At 46.6% G+C, this 24,792-nt stretch overlaps 2 protein-coding genes and 1 non-coding gene across 6 annotated transcripts in view; all 3 read right to left on the bottom strand.

Annotated features, from left to right (window-relative positions):
* Nucleotides 1–15,422: 15,422 nt before the first annotated feature.
* On the bottom strand, nt 15,423–17,404 carry tomm20a (translocase of outer mitochondrial membrane 20). The gene is made up of 5 exons (XM_069690090.1): nt 17,220–17,404; nt 16,858–16,904; nt 16,680–16,761; nt 16,301–16,443; nt 15,423–15,991 (listed from the first exon to the last, which is right to left on the bottom strand). Exons 1-5 carry the CDS (start codon nt 17,341–17,343, stop codon nt 15,947–15,949), a joined length of 441 nt encoding a protein of 146 aa, XP_069546191.1. The 5' UTR covers nt 17,344–17,404; the 3' UTR covers nt 15,423–15,946.
* Nucleotides 16,124–16,258, bottom strand: LOC138616143 (small nucleolar RNA SNORA14). The gene has a single exon (XR_011310582.1). It is a non-coding gene; the product is annotated as a small nucleolar RNA SNORA14 (small nucleolar RNA).
* Nucleotides 17,405–18,463: 1,059 nt separating the features above from the next.
* The window catches only part of arid4b (AT-rich interaction domain 4B), a 40,533-nt gene continuing 34,204 nt past the window's right edge, over nt 18,464–24,792 (bottom strand). For 3 of the 4 annotated variants that reach the window (XM_069690087.1, XM_069690086.1, XM_069690089.1), the window contains 7 exons: nt 24,259–24,343; nt 23,963–24,170; nt 22,598–23,830; nt 22,334–22,444; nt 21,969–22,193; nt 21,592–21,738; nt 18,464–20,703 (listed from right to left, as the gene is read on the bottom strand). In XM_069690087.1, coding sequence (XP_069546188.1) covers nt 20,549–20,703; nt 21,592–21,738; nt 21,969–22,193; nt 22,334–22,444; nt 22,598–23,830; nt 23,963–24,170; nt 24,259–24,343 — 2,164 coding nt within the window. In that variant the 3' untranslated portion in view covers nt 18,464–20,548. The remainder of the gene's footprint in view (nt 20,704–21,591; nt 21,739–21,968; nt 22,194–22,333; nt 22,445–22,597; nt 23,831–23,962; nt 24,171–24,258; nt 24,344–24,792) is intronic. The other variant, XM_069690088.1, reaches the window with a different exon arrangement.

Here is a 24,792-nt window from a genome sequence, read left to right as displayed (position 1 = left end):
GAGAGGGGAGCGAACAAAGACGGAAGGACGAGAGACGAGCAGAACGTGGTGGCAAAACAAAGAGACAATGTGTAAAAGCCTGAGGGAATTAGATTTGAGAGCGGAAAAAAAACAGTCTCTCTGTTTGCAACCATGTGATTCACGGTGGAATTCAGCCCGTGATTCAGTTCTCTGCAATGTCAGCAGGATGTGTGCAATGATAATGGTGATGATGTGTAGAGTATGGTGTGTTTGTATTGGTAATAGGAAGGCAGCAGACCGCGAAATGATGCAATTCACACCATAACCATGTGACAGCAATCATTCTGGGGCTGTATTGGTTTTACACCTTTAAATGTTTACATCATATAATTTCATAAAACATTAACTCTAATTTTATTTATCTTTGCATCCAACATGTTTAACTTTAAAAATGTAGATCTGAAATATTAGACTGCTGCTGTGACTTTATAGCTCCTGAATAAATTCACACTTTTCTTCTTTTTTTTTTTAGAAAAGGATTGCACCTCTTATTGTACGCTTCTTTTTCTGGCGTTTGTGCTAAACTTCAGTTAAAGTGATTTAAATTCATTCCTGTTTTTATTTTTATCAGGTTGCACAACTCACGAATTACGTAAGTGAAGCACAGTGACTAACATGATTTCCTATCCTTGTAAATTCACCCCTCTGGGTCAACACTACACTAAGTTCCCTTTTTACATCTGTTTGTGTATTTAAAGTATTTTCTGACATAGTTGTGAAGAGATACAAATATAAGAGAATCAATACCAGCTGATGGTTAATAATCACACAGCCATGAGTTAATAGTAAAAGCCGACGGTGACAGATTGTGTTCGATTAGGTTATCTAATTGAACACAATCTAAGAGTTTGGTATCTTCTTGTGTTGCCTCTGCTGGCCCTGTGTGGGAGGGAGCCATTGGGTTGTCCCATGTGACAGAGCAAAAGCACTGAGTGGAAATAATGAGTGACATATCAGCCCTGCTACCCAAAGAGCTGTTAGAAAAACAGGCCTCCTCCCTCCCACCCCCGTCAAACCTACTGTCCCCATGCCTGGCTCTGAAGGTCAGAAGAGAAACAAGAGAAAGAGAAAGCACCTCCTACTGACTGGTTCAAACAGGCCTGAGAGGAAGTGTGGGGGAGGGGGGGGGATGTGTGTGTGTGTGTGTGTGTGTGTGTGTGGGGGGGGGGGGTGGTACGTGGGGCGTGGCCCTCTGAGCATGCCCAGTGAGCAGGAATGCCGTGTGATGGCAACACAGTGGGCTCTCCCATCTGCTGATGCAGTGTGCACTTCTCGCCCGGGGCCCTTTTCCATCCAGTCTAGTGAGCAGCCAGATCAATTTACTGTGGAATGAACACAACGTCAGCGGCTGACGCACTCACACACACATATTCACACATTCCGTATGCACGGCAGCAGCAGCGGCGACGCAGAGCCCTGCGCTGAACTGCACGGCACGGCACGGCACACTGCAGCATGTCACCGCTAAAACAAGAAGGGCACGCAGAGGAATTTACTCATGCATGCAAAAAAAAAATAGTAAGGTTGAATCAAAAGGGCCGATATATTATTCAGGGAAATTCCCTCTCTACTCCCAAGTGAAGTTTGCCATGCTTCATCCTCCGACCTCGCACCGAAAAACAAGAGGGACCCCACACACTGGCTCCTTCCCTACTTCCACATTCCTGTAAAATAGTGCTGACTCATCAGATCCCCACACGCTGAGGGGGCCTTCATTTATCATGATGGCTGCTGAGAGCAGTTTGGGGATGAAGGGCATTGACTGACATTTTCATTGTTATTTCATCACCTCGGTTTGGCGAGGACGCAAGAACAAGAAGGATCATTTCTGGTGAATGCTATTATCTTTCTGCAGACGCACACATGCACAGTGAGAATACGCGTGCGTGTTCCTTCTTGTGAATAATTGCGGCGCCCCGCCTCGTGCAGTTGAGCAGCTGCTGACGAGGCACCTGGAGCGGCACTCTTAACTACCGTGACAAAATGGCGTAGCTTGAAAAGTGACATTTAAGCCACATTGATGCCCAAGTGTATTGTCAGGCCACTTATCTGACTGCGTGCGTGTCAGAGCCAGCACAAAACGCACACCACCGGCTCAAGTGCAACTTCCAAAGTGCGAGCCGGTGTGCTCCAAAAAAAAAAGTCCTAATTTCTTCAGCTGAATGCAAATCAAAAGTGTGACTCGGTTCTATCCGCTCGCTCTTACATGATATGAATAATTGAAACATATTGTTGGGGGATCTAATGTGTTCTGTTATTTGCAGAGTCATGCCTGGACTTTCTGATATATTAATGAGTCTCCCCTTAAGTAATTGAGCTGTGCTTTAGCAAATCAGCCCAGGCCTAATGGCGCATTGTCTGGAGGAGGATCAAAGCAGCAGCAGGGATGAGGAAGCGATGTTCTCCGATGATCCGCGGATGACACCAATAAAGAGGCACTCGGGACGAGTTTTCAGGCGTTACGGACACTACGGCCGTTTTAGTCACGAACCCGCCAATCGAAAATGAATTTCTTTTCTTTTTTTATTTTTTTTTTTTTCCGAGTGAGATGTCCTTCACAGTCTCGTCCTTCATCTCTCTCCCTTCTCTTTGACCCTCAAACCCCAAAGCACTAGAGCCCACTCCAGACACGGCAGCCTCTCTGCCACCCCGCCTCAACTCTGCTGCTTGCTCGAGGGTTTCTAAATCAGGAACATCTGACATACAGTACTCGCCACCTCACTCTCTATGCAGCTCCCCGTGATCTCTTTCCACCCGCTACCATTTGAATATCGTACGCACTAATCTTCCTCTAACACTTTATAGCTGCCCCATGTTCAAACACAACCAGTAACCGCATGTACACGCAAATAATGCCAAAAACAGGCCGACAGCTGCAGTTCAAAGCCTTGCGACAGCTGTCTTCCATTGTCTAACCGGGAATCGACTGACATTTGAAGTCAGCAATGGTTGCCTTTAAAAGCTTCTATTCTTTCTCTCGCCTTCCTTCTTATTTGCTCCCTCGATCCCGTCCCCTCTTTGTCCTCCGCTGCCAAACACTTCTCATTCCTGCGATGTTTTGGGTGTTGCTGAGGTCTGCCTAGATACCGCAGTGACTCGGATTCTCACACAGTAACCGGGGAAGCGCCGAATTTGCTCCTTATTTGCCTCCCACAGAAGGCAGACACTCAATCCAGCCTCTTCACTGTCAAAAAGGCGACTGAGATATACTTGGCAAGCTGTGTTTTGAACCCCGCTCCCTCCACTCTTTCCCTTTCCCAGTGTGTGTATGTATGCATGTATCTTTCAAGCCCTTCATTTCCCAGAAAGGAGCCCGGGATTTATGAGTGCATGAGCCGCCGCAAGCGACATCTCCAGAGAAGGATGAGTGTTTCCTGCAAACAGTTGGGAGGGGGGGCAGTGATGTGTGTGTGTGTGTGTGTGTGTGTGTGTGTGTGTGTGTGCGTGCGCGTGGGTGGACAGCTCCCATAGAAACATTATCCAGTAACACTTGAAGAGCGTCATCAAGGGGAGGTGTGCTGTGTGTGAGCACGGAGGAGGCGTCGTTCTGAGAAAAAGCCCATGAGGCCCGGCGGACCTGTGATAGACAGCTAACTTTGCTGATTACTGCCCCTCAGGGACACACTCCTGACAACAGCTGCTGCTGCTTCAACCTCCCCCTGAACTATTGCTAACTTCAGGTTCACTAAATATGTCCAGTCCTGAGTTGTCACCTTAAGCATAGTATCTAAATCCTCCTCTCTGTGCCTTTGTCTCCGGGGGGAGCCTTGCAAAAATCTGACACACGAGAACTGCACATTGCCTCACGACCCTGGTGCACCGGCAGGTATTTGCAAAGTAACTGAGCCCTTCATCACCGCTCGCTCCTTATTCTGCGCCACCGGGTGCGGACGTGAGGAGTAAGAGTGACTTCATGGTGAGTTGTGTAAGAGCGTGGGGGTAAGGCTTGAAAACCGAGCCATGCGAGACAAACGAAAGTGCTGATGCGCCCAAAAGAGAGCCAGTGTTTCTGAAGGCATGCAGATACAGAAACCCCCCCACCCAGCAGAAGTCAGATGTCAAAGTCAGAGAGGACATACAGGGTCTGGACTCATCAGGGGCCATGTGGACAGTGTGTGGTAAAGGGCCAGATATGGGGAGAGGAGAGGGCGAGGGGGGGAGGAGGGGGGGGGGGGGGGGGGTGAATCTATTCCAGTAGAGAGAGAAAGGTCGCAGTGTAAGCTGATAAAGGCAGGAGGCAGAGCTTGGGGCTGCTTCCAGGCCAGCGAGTCAGCTGACGCTTGCAGCTGTGTTTGGAACATCAATATGAGCCTTGTTCAGCCTCCCCCCTCCCTCCTTCCCTCTAAAACTCTCTTTCTCCCTCCCTCGCCTGCTCACTCGGCATCCCCTCTCACCCCTCCCTTCCCCATCAGGCTGTTTCCTTTTTTCTTTTTCAGCTCTGATTTATGAAAGTAGGGCATGTGCCCATAACTGCTGCATCAAGGCACATGGCTGAGCCTCCAGAGGCACTAAGGCTCTGTTTACATCAGCCCAGACAACTGCACCGCATTGCACAATCGCCACAGGCAAGCACTGTTATATAAAGTGTGGGGCCACGTTGGCTCCATTGTTTTTGTTTCTCTGCTTCTCCCCCTTTTCCCACCTGACAATTCCTCAACTGCACAAATCCGCTGTCTGATCTTTGACATGTAACGCAGTCCTTTAGCCGGGGACCGAATGTGTCAGTCAAAGCACCAGGCATCAAATGTGGAAAACTCATCAGGAATATTTGGATCAAGCGGCCGGGGAGCGGTTCCAGGAACTTCAATAGCTGTTTTGTTTTGCAGAGGTTGTTTTTTTTTTTTTTCCAGCTATTTCACTCACTCTTGCGCAGGATTTCGGGGGCCTTGTGTCGGAGGTTTATTGTTGCGAAGTACTGGAGCATGAGAATGTCGCAACAAAGAGAGCGACGAACGCTGTGATTTCAGCGACGAGCGCGAGTCTGAGAGCATGCGTGTTGTTTGTTTGGGGGATGACAATTAGTCCCAAATGAAGCACCAAGGCACTACAGGATCAGTTTCCATGACAACAAATCAGACTGCTCAACCAGTGAAGGACAGAAAAATGTGTTCTTAATGAGCACGAACAAAAGCTTTTCAGCCAGAAGCCTGAGACTGATATGACAGCAAAAGTGCATAATCATGTTGCGATACCGGGGACGGAGTCCGAGGCAGATTTAAGGTCAGATGAAGATGATTCATGAGAGTATCTGTGTGACCGGGCAGGTCAGAGGAGGAGGGTTCGAAAAACATACCTTCGTCCTTTGTTTTTAATCATCCGACACACAGATGGGGTTTAAATGGCGTCTGAAGCTGAAAAACACGACCAGCTGCTGTTTGCACAAACCATTAACCATTCATGTAATTTACTGGCCACGTCTTCGCCGTGCAGCCGTCAAGCTGAGCTCAGGAGTGAGTTCAGTGTAACCTTCTCTGTCTGCATGTACGCTGAAACCAGTGCTGGCTCGACGACGGGCCGTTCCTCGCAGCTCCCGGACTACAGGGACACGCCGTGGTTTTCAGCTGAAGCCGAACTGTTTCTGATATCTGCTTGTAAATCGCTACAGGCCGGAGGCCCCGTGCGCAGTTAGTGAGGAAGGGGCAGGGCAGCCGGGGCTCTCGATTTTCTGTACGTGATAGGACTTATTAGAGAAGCCGTGCTGCTGTTTAGCATGGAGCGTAACACTTTGTTTGTGTGCCTTTTCCCAGAGACTGTAGCTGCTTTGACATGCACCCAAGTATTAATATTCTCTGGCAGGAAGGCGCAAAGAGAAAGAGAGAGAGATGAAAACCACCTTATATTTCAATCCAGAGCCCCAACCTAAATACACGCTCTCTCTTTCTTTTAACCCTCAGAGATATCTCCCCCCCTCCGCCTCCCCCCCTTCATGCTTCCAGTTTTTGTTGCTCGCTGCTGTCTTTGTAGAAGTCCTCGTATCCGCTGCTTTCCCTCCACCCACCCCCCCCCCTCCTCCTCCTCCTCCCCCTCCCAACGCCCACGCTCCTCTCTCCTCCACTCTCATAACTCAGCTGTTACTTGGCAACGTGGTCCCAGCTGGACCCAGCATCAGCCGCGTTGCCACGGCAACAGAACGCACACATGCAGACACGGTAAACAGTTTTTTTTTTTTTGCTGTTTTCTTGTTTTTTTTTTTTAAAAGAAGCCAGCGCTACATGCACAATAAAACCCACATGTGTATTCAGCTCTGACTCGATGATAAAAAAAATAAAAAATCCACCGATGGAGTAACGCCCAGATTAATCAGAGCGGGAATGATTGCCAGTGTAATCTCATGCACCTGCAACGTCTTTACATCTGTGTGTTTGGTAAAAATAGAGAAAAACAGATTTGCGGTTGTACAGTGTGATGTGAAGGAGTGCTGAAACTGCGCAGTAATTCCTCTTTGGAAAATATCCCTCTGGCTGCATTAATGTACTACTTAATATTTTCTGTTTTCACCTCCTTTAATCACGTCCCGCGTCACCGTACATTCAAAGCCAAGATCCACTCTCGGGCTCTGGGAAACAAACCTCTCCTCCACGCTCTGGGTAACACTGCATCTGTCGTCATAGCAACCCAATCCATCATCTGCAGGGGGATCAATTGATTCATTATTGAGTGAGGCGCAGCCCCCTTCTCTGCTTCCAGTTCACGTCTACTTACTCTGCCTTCAAGCATCCGTTATTGACGTCTGAGCCTGCCCACTCACTGGGCTGAAGAATAAGGGGCTGTCAAGTTTGCCTCAGAAATATAATTCAGGTTCTATATTTTCTCAGAAGCAGCGTGTTTGTTTGTTGACCAGCGGGAGCGCCACGGGGCCGCGGCATGAGGCGGGTAGAAAATGCAATTTGCATGAGACGTTCTCTTCATTCTGTCACAAGTCCACAACATGAAATCCACATCAGACTTTTTAAAGGAGGATAAACTCAGATAGGAAACCTGAAATCATCCGGAGGTCACTCCCACATGTGTTAGGGATTAAAGAAGAGCAAACGAGGTGGAGGAAAGCGCGTTGTAGGGCGTGAGGGTCTTTGTTGTACAGACAAGATGAGTTAGCGTCACAGAAGCTTAGAAAAAAAAAAAAAAAAAAAAGCAGGGATAAATGAAACGTGACAAACATAGGCTGTTCAAAACACTGCTTTCTGGAGCAGCGCATTTATAGCTGCAGGGGAAGACACACTTTGATTCCAGTCTGTCCTCCACAGTGTGGCTGCACACCTAAGAAGAGCCTGGAGGTGCTGGGATGGGTGGGAAGCTCCAGTTTCTAGGAAGGAAAGCTGAGGGGAGGCAAAAAAAAAAAAAAAAAGGGAAGACAAATGTATGTTATAGGAAAATTTGTGCTAAATGGATGATGTCAGCTGCAGCACTTTGACATTTTAATGTCATCTCTCAGGGAATTACATCATTAGCTCTCTTTCCTGGCCCGGCTCAATGCTGGGAAACCTCCTAATGGATGTCAACAAGCCATCTCTCTGGAAGAATGGAGCGGCGGGGGTTGGGAGGGTAGACAGGGTGTGGATGGTGAGGTGGTGGTGGTGGTGGTGGTGCTGGGAGTGCTTCAGCTAAGCTCTTCGCTGAGCTCTGTGAGAGAGACGCCTCACACTGAGCGTCATCGGGACTAAAAGCCTTCAGTGCATTTTTCCGCTACAAGATTAACTCAATCTGCGTTACCGTCCCTATCACACAAAGTGCAATCAGCTGCACGCTCCGCTTTCCACCAGTCTCTTCCTGCTGACCCTAAATGACCCGCCATGTAACAACCTCGCGGTGGAGTTGTTTGTTAATTATTTCTTGCATTTATGATCACAGGAGCAACATTGAGTTGGCAGCCGGCGAATCTCCACAGCGACTGCGCTCCTTTCAATTTGAAAAGCTGTCAGTGTCGCCTCTGCAGCCACCCGGAGCTCAGATGCCGCATCCAATAATTGATTCATTAATCATCTACAAGTCCATTAAAATCAAATCAAGTCCAGGAATGTGGTCTTTCGGGGTGAAACTAAATAGTAAAGAACTTATCTGTCTGAGACTCCTCTTGGCTTTGGAAATAATTTATGGAGAGAAACACCTCAAACGAGACAAGGATATCAAACAAAGCTTTTTATATGTTAATGAAAGAAGTACTCTGGTTGGAAAACCAGCCTTACAAATTGCTCATACTTCACGCAACAATGTCAAATTATCAGAGTGGCTGCAAATAGACTGGAAATAAACACAGAGGGAGCTCAAGATTTTAGTTCAAATAGGTCACATGGAGGATATTCATGTAGCTCAGTTGACTCTGTTGCTGTGAGCTCACATGACACGAAGCCGAAATAAATCAAGTGTGGAGAAGACGGCAAAAAGAAAAAATTGAGGAAAAAGTTTGCTAAGGGCCGACTGAAGAAGACTGTGAGAGATGTCCAGTCAAATACACGTCAGGTGATCAGACAGAGAGGACAGAATAACAACTGCTTTCTTCATATCTTACATTGAGATGTGAATGCAGCTGCGTGGTGGATCGGCTCAGCCTTGAGAAGGATTTGCTGGCGAGTGCACTGCGGGGCTGAAGGATAGGAAAGAGTGGCGTGGCTCTGCGGCTTAGGTTCACCGAACAATTGCAGGGCTGACCGGTATTTCAAAATGGATTGGGGACAGAGAGAAATAATATTTCCAGATGGGGGCACAAAAAAAAAAAAAAAAAAAGAGCCTCAGTAGCATCGTGAGAATGAAACATTGCGTGCGACGCGGCTCTATTCTCCACATCATCCTCTGGAGGACTTTCATTTTGAGAGTCAAAGCCTGACTCGCCGTTATTATCTCACTGACGATGAGCCTGTAATCTCCCTCCACAGTTCATTGAGAAAAGCAGATTGGATGCGACAAATCCAGGAACCCAGATGACAAATAAGTCAGGAATTTGCCGCGATAAATACCACTCACTTTACGGAGCGGCTCCGTCATAGACTGCGAATGTTGGGGATATCTGTTTCGCTCTATCCTGCTGCGCCTCGTGTCGAGGCGTGAACCGACATCAAAGAGTGACCCAGAAGAACCCGGGACTGGCCTTATTCTATATTCCTCTGCGAGAGCGTTTAACTCTCATGCAGAACATAAACAAACTTTGCCTTTAATGTGCGAAGGCGCCTCACTTTTGATGCAACCAGTGCTTTCTGTCCCTCGTCAAATTAAGACGCCACTGTACTGCCATCTCGCAGCGTGCACACACATCGACGTACAAACCGAAGGTGGTTACATAAACAACAGATAATGTAAAATAGTTCGGCGTGCACGGCCTGTCACAAAAATAGCGTGCGTGAATGAATGACATTAAACGAGTGGGGCAGATAAGCTACCCCCTTATGCGCTCGCCTCAGATTCAAATTTAGCTCTGCGTAGGGAATTGATGAGACACAGAGCTCAAAGTCAAAGTCTTCAAAGACCGCGGTTACACAAGATGCAAGGCGTCAAACCCACTTTGTAGTTTTCGGGTGAATGAGTGGGTTGTAGCTGCCGAGCTGCACGGGGTGATACAGCAACAGAGTTGCCCAAAGAAAAGACGATAAAATACTAAAGTTACACCAAGGTTACATCGCGTGTGAAGGAGAGCAGGTGGGATTTTTTTTTTTTTTTAAATTTTTTTACTACCTTTCTTATACGAGAGAAGTTGGGGTTCCTCTATCATCTTTCAAGGTTGAGGTCCCTTTCATTGTTGCCATAAAACAGAGCAGGTGTGGGAGAAAGAAGAGAGAGGGAACGCCGAGGGAGAGTGAGAGGAGCACAACACGGAGATGAGGAGGAGGAGGAGGAGGAGGAGGAGGAGAGAAATAATGGGGTGATGGGATAATAGTGCAAGTGAGCAGTTTCATCACACACACACACCGAGGCAGGAGGGGGAATTCAACTTTTCGGGAACTACGCTTATTTGCTTTTATGTAGAGAGCAAGAAGAACGCAGCTCTTATGTCTGTACCACATTCATAAAGTTACAGCCAACAGCCGTTAGCTTAGCTTAGCATTTAGACCAGAAACAGACTGGCGCTGTGCAAAGGTGGCAAAATCCACCGATCAGCAGCCGGAGTTGGAGGTTTGGGTTCAATGGGGAAAAAAAAAAAAAAAAGGTAGTTTGTCATTTTCATGTTTGTTTTTGTAAACAAGATTAAAATCTCCGTTTTCTTCTCTTCTCTCTCACCTGTGGCGAAAAGCGGAAATTGCAGCTCGGCCCGGGACGAGATATCATCTCTGACTTTGGATATCTTAATGTTCCCGATTTTAAAAGTAAAGTGACGTCATCGGCATTTTCTGAAGCTTAACAGACTGTTCTAGCTTTTCTATTATTTGCCTTTACTGATCATTATTCATTCAAAATCTACATTAATACTTTTGTCAAGAGTCCCAGGGGTCATCACCACAATATCTTTTCGATATCGATATCGAGGTACTCGGTCAAAAACACAGCGATGTTTGATTTAGTCCAAGACCGCCCAGCCCTAATTGCAGCTGCGTTTCTGGACTTCACTCCCAGAGATCTTAGCAGTGTCACCAGTTGGCTGTTGAAGAGCGAGGCTGCTGCTGTAGGTCCGCCTCTCCTCTCCGGTGGAAAACCCACCGGTGTGTGGTGGAAAACACGTCACTCGCTGCACACCGCCAGTGATTTATTTAGAGACGTGGAGTGCTTTCACTTCATTATGCTGCAAATGTAAAGACTTCCATCAATGAGGCACAAGATCAGTTACCACTGTGTAACCTTGATGAATAGATAGTGACTTAAATTGTATTTACAAGAAAATCACCAACATTATTACCTTCATTTGTGAGCTTAACTGCGCGCTCAGGCAGGATGAACACACAATTAATCTTAGCTGCAGCGCGCACAAGTCAAGTAAAGACAACTTGATGAGGCATGAATTGGCCCCTTGATGCAACTGTTAGTGAAAAATGTGTGAATACAAACAGTCTGTGCCTGCGCCGCTAGCTGGCTCACAGCTAACGCCTGTAGAGTTGTTACGGTGGCTTTTTAAATAAACATGAATGATGCAAAGTGAAAGTTTGCTTCCCTTTCTGTCTGAACACACATTTAAAGGCGATGTCAGCTCACGACAGAGCCAGCAGGACTTTCTACACGTCTCCAGGCTTTGTGCTAAGTTATCCCACTGCTGGCTGAAGCTACAGAACTTAGTCATGTCAATTCTATCCTCTTAATTTATAGCACGAAAGTCAAATGTAAATATTAATACAACATTATTATTTATTTTTTTTTAAACTTCGACATGAATCCAGTCTTGTAACTGGAGGTCAGGTTTCCAGTTTCCAGGGTATATAAATAAATTCTTATCAGCTGCGGGCTTGTTGTGAAAAAGCATGTCACGTTACTACCACTTATTATCAACACTGCATTATTAATGGAAGTCTATTTGTCTCAGTGAAACTGAGAGAGCAGAGCGGAAGTGGAGGATTGCCACATTCTTACAGGGCCCCACATTCCCCAGAGCACCACAACAGTATTGTTGTAGCTCCTACAGTCCCCCCCCCCCTGCACCATCCCAACCCCCACCCCCCTACCCTCCTCCACCCTCCAGCTTCCTGTGCAGCAGCATGGCCGCTCAACGGTTCCCTTCCCTTCCCTGAGCTCGGTCAAGCACCATCTCCCTCTACCCCGCCGCTCCAAATACATTATTTACACTCTCCTCCCCTCCCCTTCAGCTCAGCTCCAAAGAATCAGGGCAGAGGGAAATAACACCACTGTATAACCCCCACCCACACACACAAGTTGGACCCCCCCCCACCCCCCCACCTCCATCACCACCACCACCACCACCCCACCTGCTTGCTCTTTTCTCACTCTGCGGGCTGAAAACACAGTGCAGGGCTGGGCTGCGACAATGGGAAACTCTGTGAGGCCCCCCGGCCCTCCCCACTAATCCCCTCTGACGTGCCTCCCGAGGGCAAGGATTTGTTACAAGTCAATGCAGGAGACCTACAGTATGCAAAACAAGCCCGTTCGCCTCTCTCATGATGTTCAAAGCCTCTGCAACTGCACTGCTTGTGAGACAGGAAGACAGATCAGACAGAGGAGGGAGGGGCAGGCGGTGTGTGGGGAGTGGGGGTGGGGGGGGGGAGGAGGGTAACTGCACAGTCTGCTTAGTTAACCCTTTCTTCACCCTGGCGCTGCTGCTGCTCACGGTACGTGTCACTTCCCCTCTTCTAGTTTCACCCCCTTGCCTCGGCTACACAGATAATGCTGATGACAGATGACAGGATGCGAGCTGATGCTGAGCGATACATATTCTTTCTCCCATGATGCTCCGCTGCTGTTTGTTTGTCCCTCCTTTTCATAACAAATCCAGCTCCACGCCGGGCTTTGTTTTGGGACCCAAATATGAAAACCACTGACAGGAATTCGCAGGTCATGTGATGCACTTACTTCTCTCAGTGCAGAGTAAAGTGCTATTGAATTTCAGCCTTATCAGGGGGATCCGGTGATGAGGAGATAGGTGGAGGCTGCAGGCCGGGTGGGGGGTGGAGGAAGGGTGGGGTGGAACTGACATTAGAGAGAGGCAGCCAGGGTGGTTGGTTCCTTGTGGGGGAGCGGGCGGCTGTCCACACCCTTCAGCTCACACTCACAGGGAATGTAAACAACCGGGCTAAATAAGGAGGAGGAAAGCTGCGGCATGGAGGAAGGGCAGGCAGGCGAAGTGAAATTACCACGGGGAGAGAGCAGCAGCAGAGAAATGGAAAAACAGATGACAGTAAGGCATTACCCCACAGAGGAAGAGAAATCCGCCAGGATTTGTAGCCTGCTTTAGATTCACGTGATTGGCTCCACTGTTGCCCCCCCCCTTCCCGCCCCGCCCCTCCCCTCTTTTTTCCACCCATCCACAGACCCTTTGAGATGGAAAAATGGGTCATCTGTGTGGAAGTTAATACTCTGAGCACGTACAGTGTTGCTTTATTTTTAGGACGTGCCTCGGAAATTTTTTTCTTCTTCTTTCCCCTCACTGGTGAATGACACAAAAAAAAAAAAAACCACGGGCGCCTGGTAATTATTAATATACCATGTTGCTGCTGCGTGCACACAAGCGGCAGTGCAGGAGAGTCTTTACAGCAGCCTGCCTCATATGTTCTGCCCTCTCCATGACAACGTACAGTAGTGCTGCGGACAGCGGCCGTGACATCAGCAGCAGGACACAACAGACTCTTGAGCATCGTGAGGAAAACATGTTCCACAACACAGACGCTGCAGGACTCCGGGGCCTCAGAGGACGCCTCCACCGAACAGTCACTGATCGGCAAGCCACGGGCGGCAAACACCTCCCAGCTCAGAGGTAACACTCGGGAGGAGTGTAGACCGAGTCTGCTGCTCTTGCAGGGCTACGTGGAGCTGCCATAGCAACCGCATACAACCGGGTTATTTCTGGCTGCCTTTAAACTCCCAAACACAGCTGCTCCTACATAACCAGACATGCCGGTCAGGTGGCACTCGGTACAGCAAGCAGGAGTCGAGCTTTGACATTCAAACTCGCACGCCGCAATAACACAGCAAAGGTCATTAGTGATGTGGATAATTTGTTGACAGGATTTCCAGTAATGAGTTGCGGAGCTCAAATTATTATAGCGATTACAATATTCCCAATACAACACTTGACAAGCGATCAGAATCCATACAAACAAATTACAGTGGCAGTCCCACTGCTGTAGTGCCTCTCTCACCCTTCATACTGGGAATTTAATGTTTTAAAGATAAGGTTAGCTCCTGTACCCTGTAATGAAGGTGTAACTGGGTGCATCTGTCGCCATGTGCACACTAGAAAAAAAAAAGAAAAAAAAAAAGGATGAAAAACTGTTAAAAATGTCTTCTCCTGAGCACACTGTCTCTATGCTGCAGGCACAGCCATTGTTATTGCTGTCAACTGGAACTGTTTGATGCTCTGAGCTTTCTCCATTCAGTTGTCCTTCAGTGGAGCAGCACCGAGGTCTGCACACAGAACCTGGAGCAACAGCGCCCCCTACTGCAAGACCAGAAGCTTCTCCGCCCCCCTCATCTCCCCCTCCCCCCTTTTTCTCTTCCTTCCTCTGCCTTGCTTCATCAGATGCAAAGAGCTGACTCATTCACAGACTGAAATAGAGCAGGAATGCAATTAAAAGAATGACGTTCACTTTAAAGAATTACAACACGCACCTCCTCAGTTACATTAACTTCCTAATCGGGGCTGAACACATGGCGCGTGCTTCATCTTGCAAGGAGGAAAGATTTGCTGTGTCATCCTGAAATCAAACAGCATCTGTTGAAATGACTGGGTTTGCTTTACGTGCCGGTCTGGGATCCTTCAGCGACCCTTCAGCTCGCTGCAGTCTGCAGGGGACAGAGGACGTGGTCAGCAGCTGAGTGTTTATTTACAGGAGAAACGCTGTGCAGAGATGTCTGAACCCGTTTCTACCCCCAGCGCCAGCAGCAGACCACAGCTCCGGCTTGACCTCCAAAACAGTCGGTTACTTTTCTCCTGTGCCTCCCCAGAGGATGGATTAACAACGAGTCACTTCTTCTGCGCAAACACACACACACACACACACACTCGGTGCCAGACAACTCTGCACGAGGCCCCCCGACAGGCTTCTCCTTTTCCACCAAAGTAGCAGGAGCGCTGAAGACGAGGCTGCATGAGTTCATGGAAAATGGAACAGTGTCCACCATTTAGTCTCCACTCGACATTTCTGGGCCGCCGTTCATTTTTCATTGCTAATGTAGAAAAACTATTTTTCCCTGCTCTCGTTTCCTGGCAACCCCGGAGGCACCGGCAGCTCCGGCCAGAGTCCTTAGAAAAACAGCTACAGACAGGGATAAAAAATAATTATGGCTCTATTTGTCTTCCAAGAGACACACTTCCAACCAGACCTTACTCCCCTTCCCCGACGAGCTGCTCCACTTCTGCTCGCCTGCATACACAATACAGCCATTCACAATAAAGTCATTGTGGCCCGGTGGACTCGGCTCGTGTTTCACCGTGCTGCTTGGAAACAGAAATACTGTACTCTCCTGGTGCCAAGTCAGCCTTCTGTCTGTATTTCACATTACATGCTGAAATTCAAGATTCAAGCATATTATCAGCACTTAACATACCAAGAAGAAGAGGTCCCGTGAGAGGGACTTAAATTACCTTCCTTGCTCGTTAACGTTTTTTTTTTCTGGTATTTATTTCTAGGATATATTTTAAATATTTATTTTTGATTTATGCACGCAACACCTTCGATTAGGCACAATAATTCCTCAGCTTTCCAAAGAGACACAAACAACCCACCCTCCATATTTCAAAACTGTAAATGCTTCAAATTTTCCTGTGCATTGCTACTGCCATCTACTGGCAGAGGAAAACTCAAGAGACTCAAAAGTGTGTTTTCATATTTTATTGTAGGATTTTACACAGAAAAATAGGTTCCAATGCGAAAGACTGGAATATAAAAATAATATTTAACCAGACACTTTCAGAAACTTCATGACAATATTCCACACAAGAGTTAAGTGTAGACTTTCACACGAGTATCAACTGCGCACCAATATGTAACAAATCATCTACATACCTGTTTTCTTTAATCTGATATTACATTCCAGCAACCCCCTCCACAAAAAACACAACACACGGTAATCTGGGGGAAATAAATACAAACAGACGGCTAGAAAACATAAGATGTGGTGGGAACAAGGTTAGGAAAAACAAAAAAAAAGAGGAATGTGCTCGAGAGGTTTCTAACCTCGAACTGCCGTGATGGAGGAGAATTACTAACCGTCTGATGTCCCCTGATCTCACATTCAGGCTCACAACTCACACACAAACACAGTCAGACGTACCAAACTCCACTGATATCAGGGCCTGAAATCCCTTCACACAATAGTGACAGCAGATTATCCATCACATTCATTCGACGTCATCTTCTGATAAAGACTGAGAGCTGATGATCCTCTGTAAAGACAAAAATAAAAAAAATAAAATAAAATAAAAATCTTTCAGAGGTTGTGCCTTAAAGTTTACAGCGCCAGGTACAGGCACTCACATGAACTCAAATCAATCAGTGGCTCTTGATAACGTTGGTATTTATGTCTTAGAGGTGAAATAGCCAAGAGCTACGGACACATGGCTCTCAGCTTTGGATGATTCTAAGATTGATCTCGCACCCTTTCTTGTCCCAGAGACCACAAATAGCAACTGGGGGGTTTATTAAGGATGCTCCGCCACCAAACTAACAAATGGGAAATGCAGGGAAATGCTCACCTGGCTGATGCTGGGGAGTTTAGTGAGCAGCATTTGGAAGACCGGAGGAGGTAAGGTCTGCTGGAGAACCTGAAGCAGCTGCTGAGGTTGACCGCATACTGCAATCGCATTGGTCAGGTGGTCAACACCTTTCTCAAACTCACCTGCGGTGGAGTTCAGAGAAAGATTAAGGGTCCATCTAAACAACAGGTCAGCAATTTATGAAAAAGTAGTGCAGGTTAGTTGTAGACGGATAAAATGTTTGGAAACCTTTGGACATAAATATGTAAAAGTATCTCGGAGCTTCACGATCATTTCTATCCGAGATAGTCCGTGTTTTTAAATCTTACACGTCATTATCACGTTGTGAGCAGACAAGACAACACACATGGGGGCCAACCTTGTGCCAGGAGCTCTTCTCCGAGCTGAATTTCCTCCAGGAAGAATTTCTGAACAGCTTCCGCGTCCTTCAAGTCAGGCAGCTTCAGTCAACAAGCAAAAGAGTCACAAATTAAACATTTAGGCCGCAACGAGAAAACAAAACTGAGCTGAAAACGGCGGGTTTCCACATTTCCTACCCGTTCAAGTCCAGACCTCTCACTAGAAGTCGTTTGCTTTCTTCTACCTGCGAGAAAGAAGCGGCTTAAGATGTGCTGCGGAGTTGTTTTTTTTTAGCTTTTGCAAAATGCCCGACGAGGAAAACACGTGGTCGGTTCACAGGTGAGTCGGGCTGGCTTTCTACCGCGAGATATCCACCCCGGAACGAGACTACGTTTAAGTAAACGTTAATACAGTTCACCACTTACTTACGACAACAACATGTTGGTGTTAACAGTTCATTTGAGGACTTTCTGGAGCCGCATGGAGGCCAACGTGTTGCCGATGCTACGTTGCTAAGCTAACTTCCCCCTCCCGCTCCGTCCGTCCAACCGACACTTACGTTCACGGAGCTTTTCCTTGAAGCGAGGGTCACTCCGTCGTTTTCTGTCAAAGTAAACGCAGTAGGCGACGAAGAGGGCTCCGCTCAGCCCCACAAGGATCGCGCTCGTCCTGCCGCTCAACATTTCTCAAACTGGTCACGCGAAGAGGACGCGGCGCGCAGCGGACTAGCTGGCTGGCAGCTAGCACGCTACTGCGCAAGCGCGGACAGGAAGTACGCAACTCTTGCGTCACGCGACGCGCTCTGTTGACGGAAGAAGGTCGCGTCCACGAGAATAAAAGTGGGGTTTTTTTTGATGGCAAAATATGACAGATATGATCCACTCATTACAAAACGAACACGAACACCCTTTTTAGATTCAGCTGAAGAGATAAAGAACAGAAAGACTGCTTTAAAAAAAACAAAACAAAGAACACTGAAAACTATCTGAACATATTATATAGAGAGCAGTAAAAAGGGCTGTACATTTATGAAACACATTAGTAAACACAGATTTGCTGAGATAAAGTGGTAAAAGATCCTTTACTTCAAGACTGGAAACTGCCCCCCCCAAAAAAAAAAAAAAAAAAAAACCTCTGTAACTCCTAATATTGTGTTTAGAGTACATTATCACTAAATTAATTCATCTTTAATTAAACAGCCATTGCAAACCAATTAACAGCCTGTAATAGCCATGTGGGCCCAGAGAGGGGACAGACATGATAATTAACACGCCAGTTTTAACAGCCCATAACATCTTTACCAGACCACGCTTTGAATAAAAACCAAAAGGACAAAGAATAAAATGCTCGGCTGAAAGTTAAGTACTGCCATCAATAATGCACGGTGGGCATCAGAAAAAGTTTGTTAAAATGCAGAATACTTTAATGTGTTTGTATTTGACAATTGTGTTTGATCACGATGAATCTAACTTTAATGTGTAGAAACCTTTTTGTAAATTAACCACTTCATTTCTATTTGATGTAAATATATTTGTCAAATAAAAGTAGTACAGTAAAGCACAATATTTTGCTCGAGTAAGAATATAAAGTACAATTTTTTTCCAGTGAAATTAAGTAAAGTTAACCTATTTATCTATTGGTGGTGTTTTTAAACCATTATTACCACTGACTTTTACGTGTATGTTTTTTTTTAATGTCTTTTAAACGTATCAATCTATCTATGAATGTTTAAGCACACAGTAGCTCAAAGTTGTACTTCAGTACAGCAACGTTTCCACCACTGATGACAAGAGACACAACGACTACTTCACAAACTATGGCATTTATTTCAAACAGAGGCTTCTGCTTTGCTTACATTTTTACAATAAATTACACAATGACCATCATCAGATGAGCCTAATAAATACTATTGAGCATTTTTCAATAAGCTCCATTACGTTCTCTTAATCTATGCTGCCGACTGTTTTCCATATACAGGTTCATACAGCTTTAGCTTCAGGCCATGTACAGGTTGGAAAATAGTTCCGCCGCATCCAAAACCACCATTCATCTCTTACAAGCACAAGCTACAGAAAAAACAAAACAGGAATACAAACTAAGGCAAAACATGAAATAAAAAATAAAAAAAAAACAAAGCAGGAAAAAAAAAAAACTATTAAAACTAATGAAAGAAGCAGAACAGAACAACAAATGAATTCAAATAAATCAGAAGGACAAGAGAGGGGCCAAAGGGAGAGAACAAACATGCTGTAACCTTCAGTATTTACACTCTAACTACAGTTAAAACCTTAAAACTGTCTGTACAGAAAAGTACATGTTATTAACAGTGCAAGATATTAAATAGCTTGACTCAAAACACTTCTCAATATACAAATGTATAACAAAAGCATACAATTACATACAAGTGCCAAACAAAACGTAACTTCAGGTTATTATCATACAGTAGGGGCTCTATACAAAGGAAACACTGGAGATGTCTTCAGAAATGTATACACATACGTCACTTTATGATATAAATGCACATTTACAATATCTCTACCTTTATTCTGGTCATAGTACAGGAAACAGAACCAAACAGGTTTTGTTGGGGATGATGGGTATGTGGATCATGAGTAAAATCAGACCGAGGTGCCAAAAAACGTTTAATGTATGAAGCAAAAATATACTTAATTCAATAACTTCATGATGTTTGAAAGACTGCAAATGTGGGATTGAGCTCGTGTGTTCTGCAGTACTGAGTACATGCTCTAAATATCTCCTACGGCTGCCTTCAAGTCAACTTGATCCAGTAGCAGATGTGCATGACCAGATCTTCAGAGAAGATGATAGGACGGGGAGGGTGTGAACGGGTGACGAAAACATAATTCTATAAAGCAGATGGGCTTTTAAAAAGGCAGATGAACTGAAGTAATGTGACCTTTGCATTCACCACCTCCATCATTGCACATATTACAACAGTAATACCCAAAGCTGGATGAGTATTCAGTAGTAGATTATCCAGTACAGAAAGTTCTGCTTGTACTTTTCTTTCAAATATCCAATACGCTGATAACGTCCATCATTATCTGTCAGACGTAGACGTTTTGTAAGGGACACATTTTTCCAGCCGACCCTCTGATTTGAGAAGAGGGTCAGGAAAAAAACCCCAAAGTGCTGTCCTTTCTCAAAGTGCCCCGTAGAGAAGAACAAAAAGGCACTACAGTATCATTCCATATTCATCCACTGAGGCTGTCAGTGGACCAATAACGCTCTGAAACCCTAATTCGTCACCACTTACAGGACCGCGGGCCAGTACGCCAGAGGAGCGCCAGAGGAGCGTCGTCAACCACTTCAGGTTTAACCACCACATGAAGGCCTTTGTAATGACGGAGGACAGAGAAACTTGGCAAAGTTACCTTTTCGTATGCCCTTTATGCCAATGTGGCAGTTGTTCCTCCGAGTTCCCCGTGATAACGTGGCAAGCACAGGCTGTGTGCACCGTGGAGCAGTGAGGACAGATCACAGGGGGGGGTCTTCACTGGAAATAGTCCCTTACCGAGACAACTTTATCAAATGGAAACAATTATTGCTTGCTAAAACAATTCTTGTAAATGTTTAATTAAGGAGAGCGCAAAAGACAATTCTGAATATTTTTTTTTGACAAATTTCATCCCCCGACAGTCTTCATAAAAGTGCACTTAAGTGCCGTTAGCTTGCCAAGGAAACAGTTGTCAGTAAAAAATAGTGCTTGTTTTTTTTGTCTCTGGTCTGGTTTTTGTGCCCCAGTAGTTACAGTATGTGGGTTGACTTGCCCGTCCTGTTGCGAGGGGAATGAGGGAAGGGGGGGGGGCCCGGTCACCCCAGGGTGCTGGTTAAGTGCTTAGTGCGGTGGCTCCTTGGTTCGTCCTGTCACCTGCACTCCACTGATACCCCAGAGTTCTGAGATGAGGAGGATGAGGATGATACCGGAGGGTCGGCCAGCGTCAGCATGACCGCCGCAGTCAGCGAGCTGGAGGACGGTGAGGAGGAGGAGGAGGAAGAGGAGGAGGAAGCAGCCACTGCGCCTGTAGAGCAGAAACATTGTTTGGTTGTGGTCACTTTTACTTCATGTAAAGTTGGTCATGTTTGAAAGATATGCTCCAGTGACTTCCTGTTTATGTTCTAGTTTGTCACAGATATCTACAATCCATGAATGCACTTCTTTACTGGACATTTCTTAAAATTTTCAGGGTTCCCACTCAAGTCAAATGTCAAGTTCCCTGACTTTCCCTGACTAAAAATGAATTTCAATGACCTATAATGAACAGGAAAAACTGTCTACCTTTGTGCTGATCAGATGAAATATAGCTTCATCATTTTATTCCCAGCAATTTTTTAAGCTCTATTTACTATTTTTCAGGCATTCAATGCTTAAACAATAAACTAAGCAAAATATTTCTTCTTAAATGGGATCAAAGTTGATCCCTCGACTAAAGATTCTCATCCAGCGGGCTGCAGCAGAGCAGTGATGGAGGCAGCACGCTGCTTACTGTTGTCATGACTCTGACATATTTTAACAGATCAATAGAAGTATTGCAAACTTTACATCTGACTTTTTGGTCATCTACTCGACCCAGAACCATCATTTTGTAGCCAGAGCTTTTGAAAAGTTGATTTTCCTGGCATGTTTGACTAAATCAGCAGCTACAGGAAAAAACACATCCTGACTGAAGTGATTGTTGACAAGCAGGAAGGAGAAAAAAAAACTACTCAGGAAACAAGTTAAATACCTCTATACAGAAAAATGCCCCTGATTTCACACGTCTGGAAAAGACTTTTTATAATTCCCAGAAATTGAATGACCAATGATATTCATTGGTGGATCCAGATTCAGTAAATCATTATTTAGAGTTTAGTGAGTAGTTCGTCAGAATTGTTAATCCTGGTAATGCGTGAGTGAAGAGCTGACTCACTTTCCCGTTCCTTCTTCTTCATGCGTTTCCGTCGCCTGTCGATGGAGGCCACCTCAGACTTGAGGGAGAGGTAGTGGTTCCTGATGTCCTGCAGTTTATCCTGAAGAAACGAAATTCTCTCCAGGCTGCTCATCTTCTCCAGATCAGCTAAGTGAAACGGACAGAAATGTATTTCAGGCTTCAGTCAGGCACGTACGGGTCGACATAAACATACATAAAACTCCATTTATTTTGTTACTTGATTAAAATCACAAAGGACAAGAAAAGTTGATAAAAAAAAAAAAAGAAGAAAAGAAGAGGAAGACTTTGACAACTTAATACCTTCAGCTGTAATGAATGACTTTCCAGCTGCAGTAGGAAATGAATTGGACACTTACACATCTGGAAACTCCACTTGTACACACGAGGCGATCGTCCATGGTTGTCTCGGTGCTGGGTGTGATCTGCGTCACTTTGCTTGTGGTACTTATGGCTCGAGGGGGGAGATCGTCCGTGACACTTGGGCGAAGTGGCAGCCTTCAGGTCTGATGCGTTGTTCTTCGAGGCAGTTGATTTGGCAGTGCCCTCAACAACAGACTGGTCCTCGCTGTCACTGCTGTTGGCTGGAGGGAAAAGGACAGCAGAGGTGGAAATTTTTTTTGACACATCTTGCATCTGTAATATGATATCAGGAAACCAGTAAATGGGAACTAGAAATTCTCTGGCTGATAAAAGTGTCAGTAGTTCTGTCTACCTGTCATACCTGTTTTCCTGTTCTTTTTGGGAGGCACACCGAGGCTCTTGCGGTTTGGCTTGTGTTTCTTTGAGGCTCCACCTGTCTGTGATTCTTTCTGCCGCTTCTGACTCGCAGACGCTACAAAGACATTGCAAGAAGACGGAGAGGGAATAGTCAGACAGTGAAATGACTTGTCAGCTCCTGTTTCTTCAGGATTCCTTCCTGGAGGAAAATAATGAATTGTGTCATTGAAAAAGAAACCTGATGAAGCAGAACTGCTCGTATTTGTACCTTTGGACTTCTGCTCACTCTCCTGCTGGCTGCTGCTGCTCAGCTCGAGGCTGCAGCTGCTGCTGCTGTTGCAGGAGAGGCTGACGTCAAACACCTTCGATGGGGAACCCGCCCCTTCGTCCTGCGGGAGTTCTTGCAGCTCCCCACCCAGACTCTCCACCTCCACCGTGCTGCTGTCTGTCTCGCTGCGCCCGCCTGCCACTTCCTCCTGAATGGGTCCTGGGGGAAGAGTGTCAGAAACCGGCTCTGAAGGCAAGGCGGGGGCTATAGACGGTGGCGGGGAGGAAGGCTGCGCTTGACCAGAGTCTTCTACAGCACTGCCTCCTCCTGAGGGCGACTCGGGCGTTGTCGGTGGCGTGTTGAGTACGGAGTTACTGCCACTGCTCGGAAACTCCGGCAGCTTGTCGTTCTCCATCTGCTCCTCTGAGGCTTCGTCCTCGGGTCCGGCGTCCTGTTCGACCGTCGGCTCCTCCAGACACGAGGGCACCGGTGGGGGAGGAGAATTGGCGGCTTCTGTGTCCGAGTCGGAGAACAATTCTTTGAGAGTCTTCTTGGGCCACTGGGCCTGGATGCTGGACCACACGTCCTTTTGTCCTTTGGGGCGAACGGCAGCTCTGTCCTCTGCATTCCCCGACACTTTGGCCCTCTTCTCAGGAATCTCCCAGAAGCCGGCTTGTCTGGCAGTTTTGGTCTTCTCCTTCATCCCGTTGTACTTCTTGGAAGGTGAACCTTTGGTTTTCGGCCGGCTTCGCTCACTTTCCTCAGCCTGAGACTCGGCCAGTGCTGCGCTCTCGTCATCTGAACTGCTGCTAGACGAGGCCCCCCTCTCCTCTCCAGGACCGGCTGCTCTCTCCTCCACCTTCCTGGGGGAGCCTCCAGGTAACCAGTCAGCACTCCTGGTGTTCCTCGTCTTAGCTTTGGATTGGCCTTTTGGGGTCCTCTCCGCTGCACCGTCAGACTTCCTCTTCCTGGTGCTCGCTTCTCCCTCTAACTCCGGTTGGCTTCTGCGCTTCCCGGCGTCCGCGCTCTCTGCATTGCCGACTTCCTGGTTCTTTCCTGAGACCGGAGAAGGTTTGGATCCTTCAGAGGGGGCGCCGCTCTCCCAGCGCTCCGATATCTGCGGCGGCTCTGGTGGACCTTTTCTGAGGGTGCCGCGGCAACCTGGCCGCTCCTCTTCAGTATGCTCTCCCTCCTCATCCTCATGCTCGCTTTCGTCCGTGGACATCTCAGAGGCTGAGGCAAACAAAGCAGAATATCTGTTAGTTTCAGCAGGACGGTGAGAGACATAATAAACCACTTTAGAGTGAAACAGTCCTAATCTGCTATGAGTGTGCATGAGGACTACGAGCTAATGAGTGGTGCTACCTTGCAGGCCATTGAGGATAGAAGTAATTTCTATAGACTTGACTGGAGACTGCTGAGTCCCTTTGTCCTCACCCTCGTCCATCTTGGAAAAGACATCCTGACTCAGGCCACATTTGGAGCGCGGGAGACGGTTAGTGTTGGACGAAGGGCCGAGGACGTCTCTGTCGTTGAGCCTCTCCAACCTGTCGCGCTCCCTCTCAGCTTTGTTCTGTCAGAATTCAGCACAGTCAGCGATTCACTCTCACGACATCAAACCACGTTCAAGTTCAAGAAATGACCACCCTCCACAGCCGTACCTTTATTTTTTTGCGATGCTTTATTTTCTGTACGTTCTTATTGGCGGGGCGCACGATCTTGTCTGCTTTGACCCATTCATCATATCTAAAATAAAGAAAAAAAATCAAGTACAGAAAGACAGGAGAGAATTTCATCATTCAGGTCTTTGAAGGGAGCCAAGAAATATTCTCTCACACCACCCACCACACGGACACCTCTACTGTCTGAGCCCAACATGGTGCTGTGACACAATAAAGCCTCGACAGCACAAGAAGAAAATCCCACGGTGTTAATGTGGGAACAGACAAACCTTTTACAATGAGGAAACAATATTAACAGCGACCACCACACAAATCAAGTTCCAACGGTACCAAAGAGGGGGTGACGGGGGGTGGGGGGCTACTTGGGTCGTATGAGGGGAAATGAAAAGTTTCACAACATCACACACAACAGACACAATGCAGAGAACATCCCACTGTCTTTTATAGAGTGCTAGAGGACCACACAACAACATTGAGACAATGAAATGCTGATTGCACTAGTTGACCTCTGTG

Source organism: Brachyistius frenatus, unplaced genomic scaffold, assembly GCF_029030835.1.
Source record: "Brachyistius frenatus isolate BFR_SWC_R1_liver_20210118 unplaced genomic scaffold, ASM2903083v1 Contig_8, whole genome shotgun sequence".
NCBI lineage: Eukaryota > Metazoa > Chordata > Actinopteri > Embiotocidae > Brachyistius > Brachyistius frenatus.
Note: the sequence above shows the minus strand (reverse complement) of the source record. Positions and strands in the feature narration are given on the sequence as shown.

Coding starts and splice junctions, on each gene's coding strand:
- tomm20a (XM_069690090.1), bottom strand. CDS start 17,343: ATGTTGAGCGGCAGGACGAGCGCGATCCTTGTGGGGCTGAGCGGAGCC. Junction 16,905..17,219: donor CAAGGAAAAGCTCCGTGAAC/GTAAGTGTCGGT, acceptor TCTTTCTCGCAG/GTAGAAGAAAGCAAACGACT. Junction 16,762..16,857: donor AGAGGTCTGGACTTGAACGG/GTAGGAAATGTG, acceptor TGTTGACTGAAG/CTGCCTGACTTGAAGGACGC.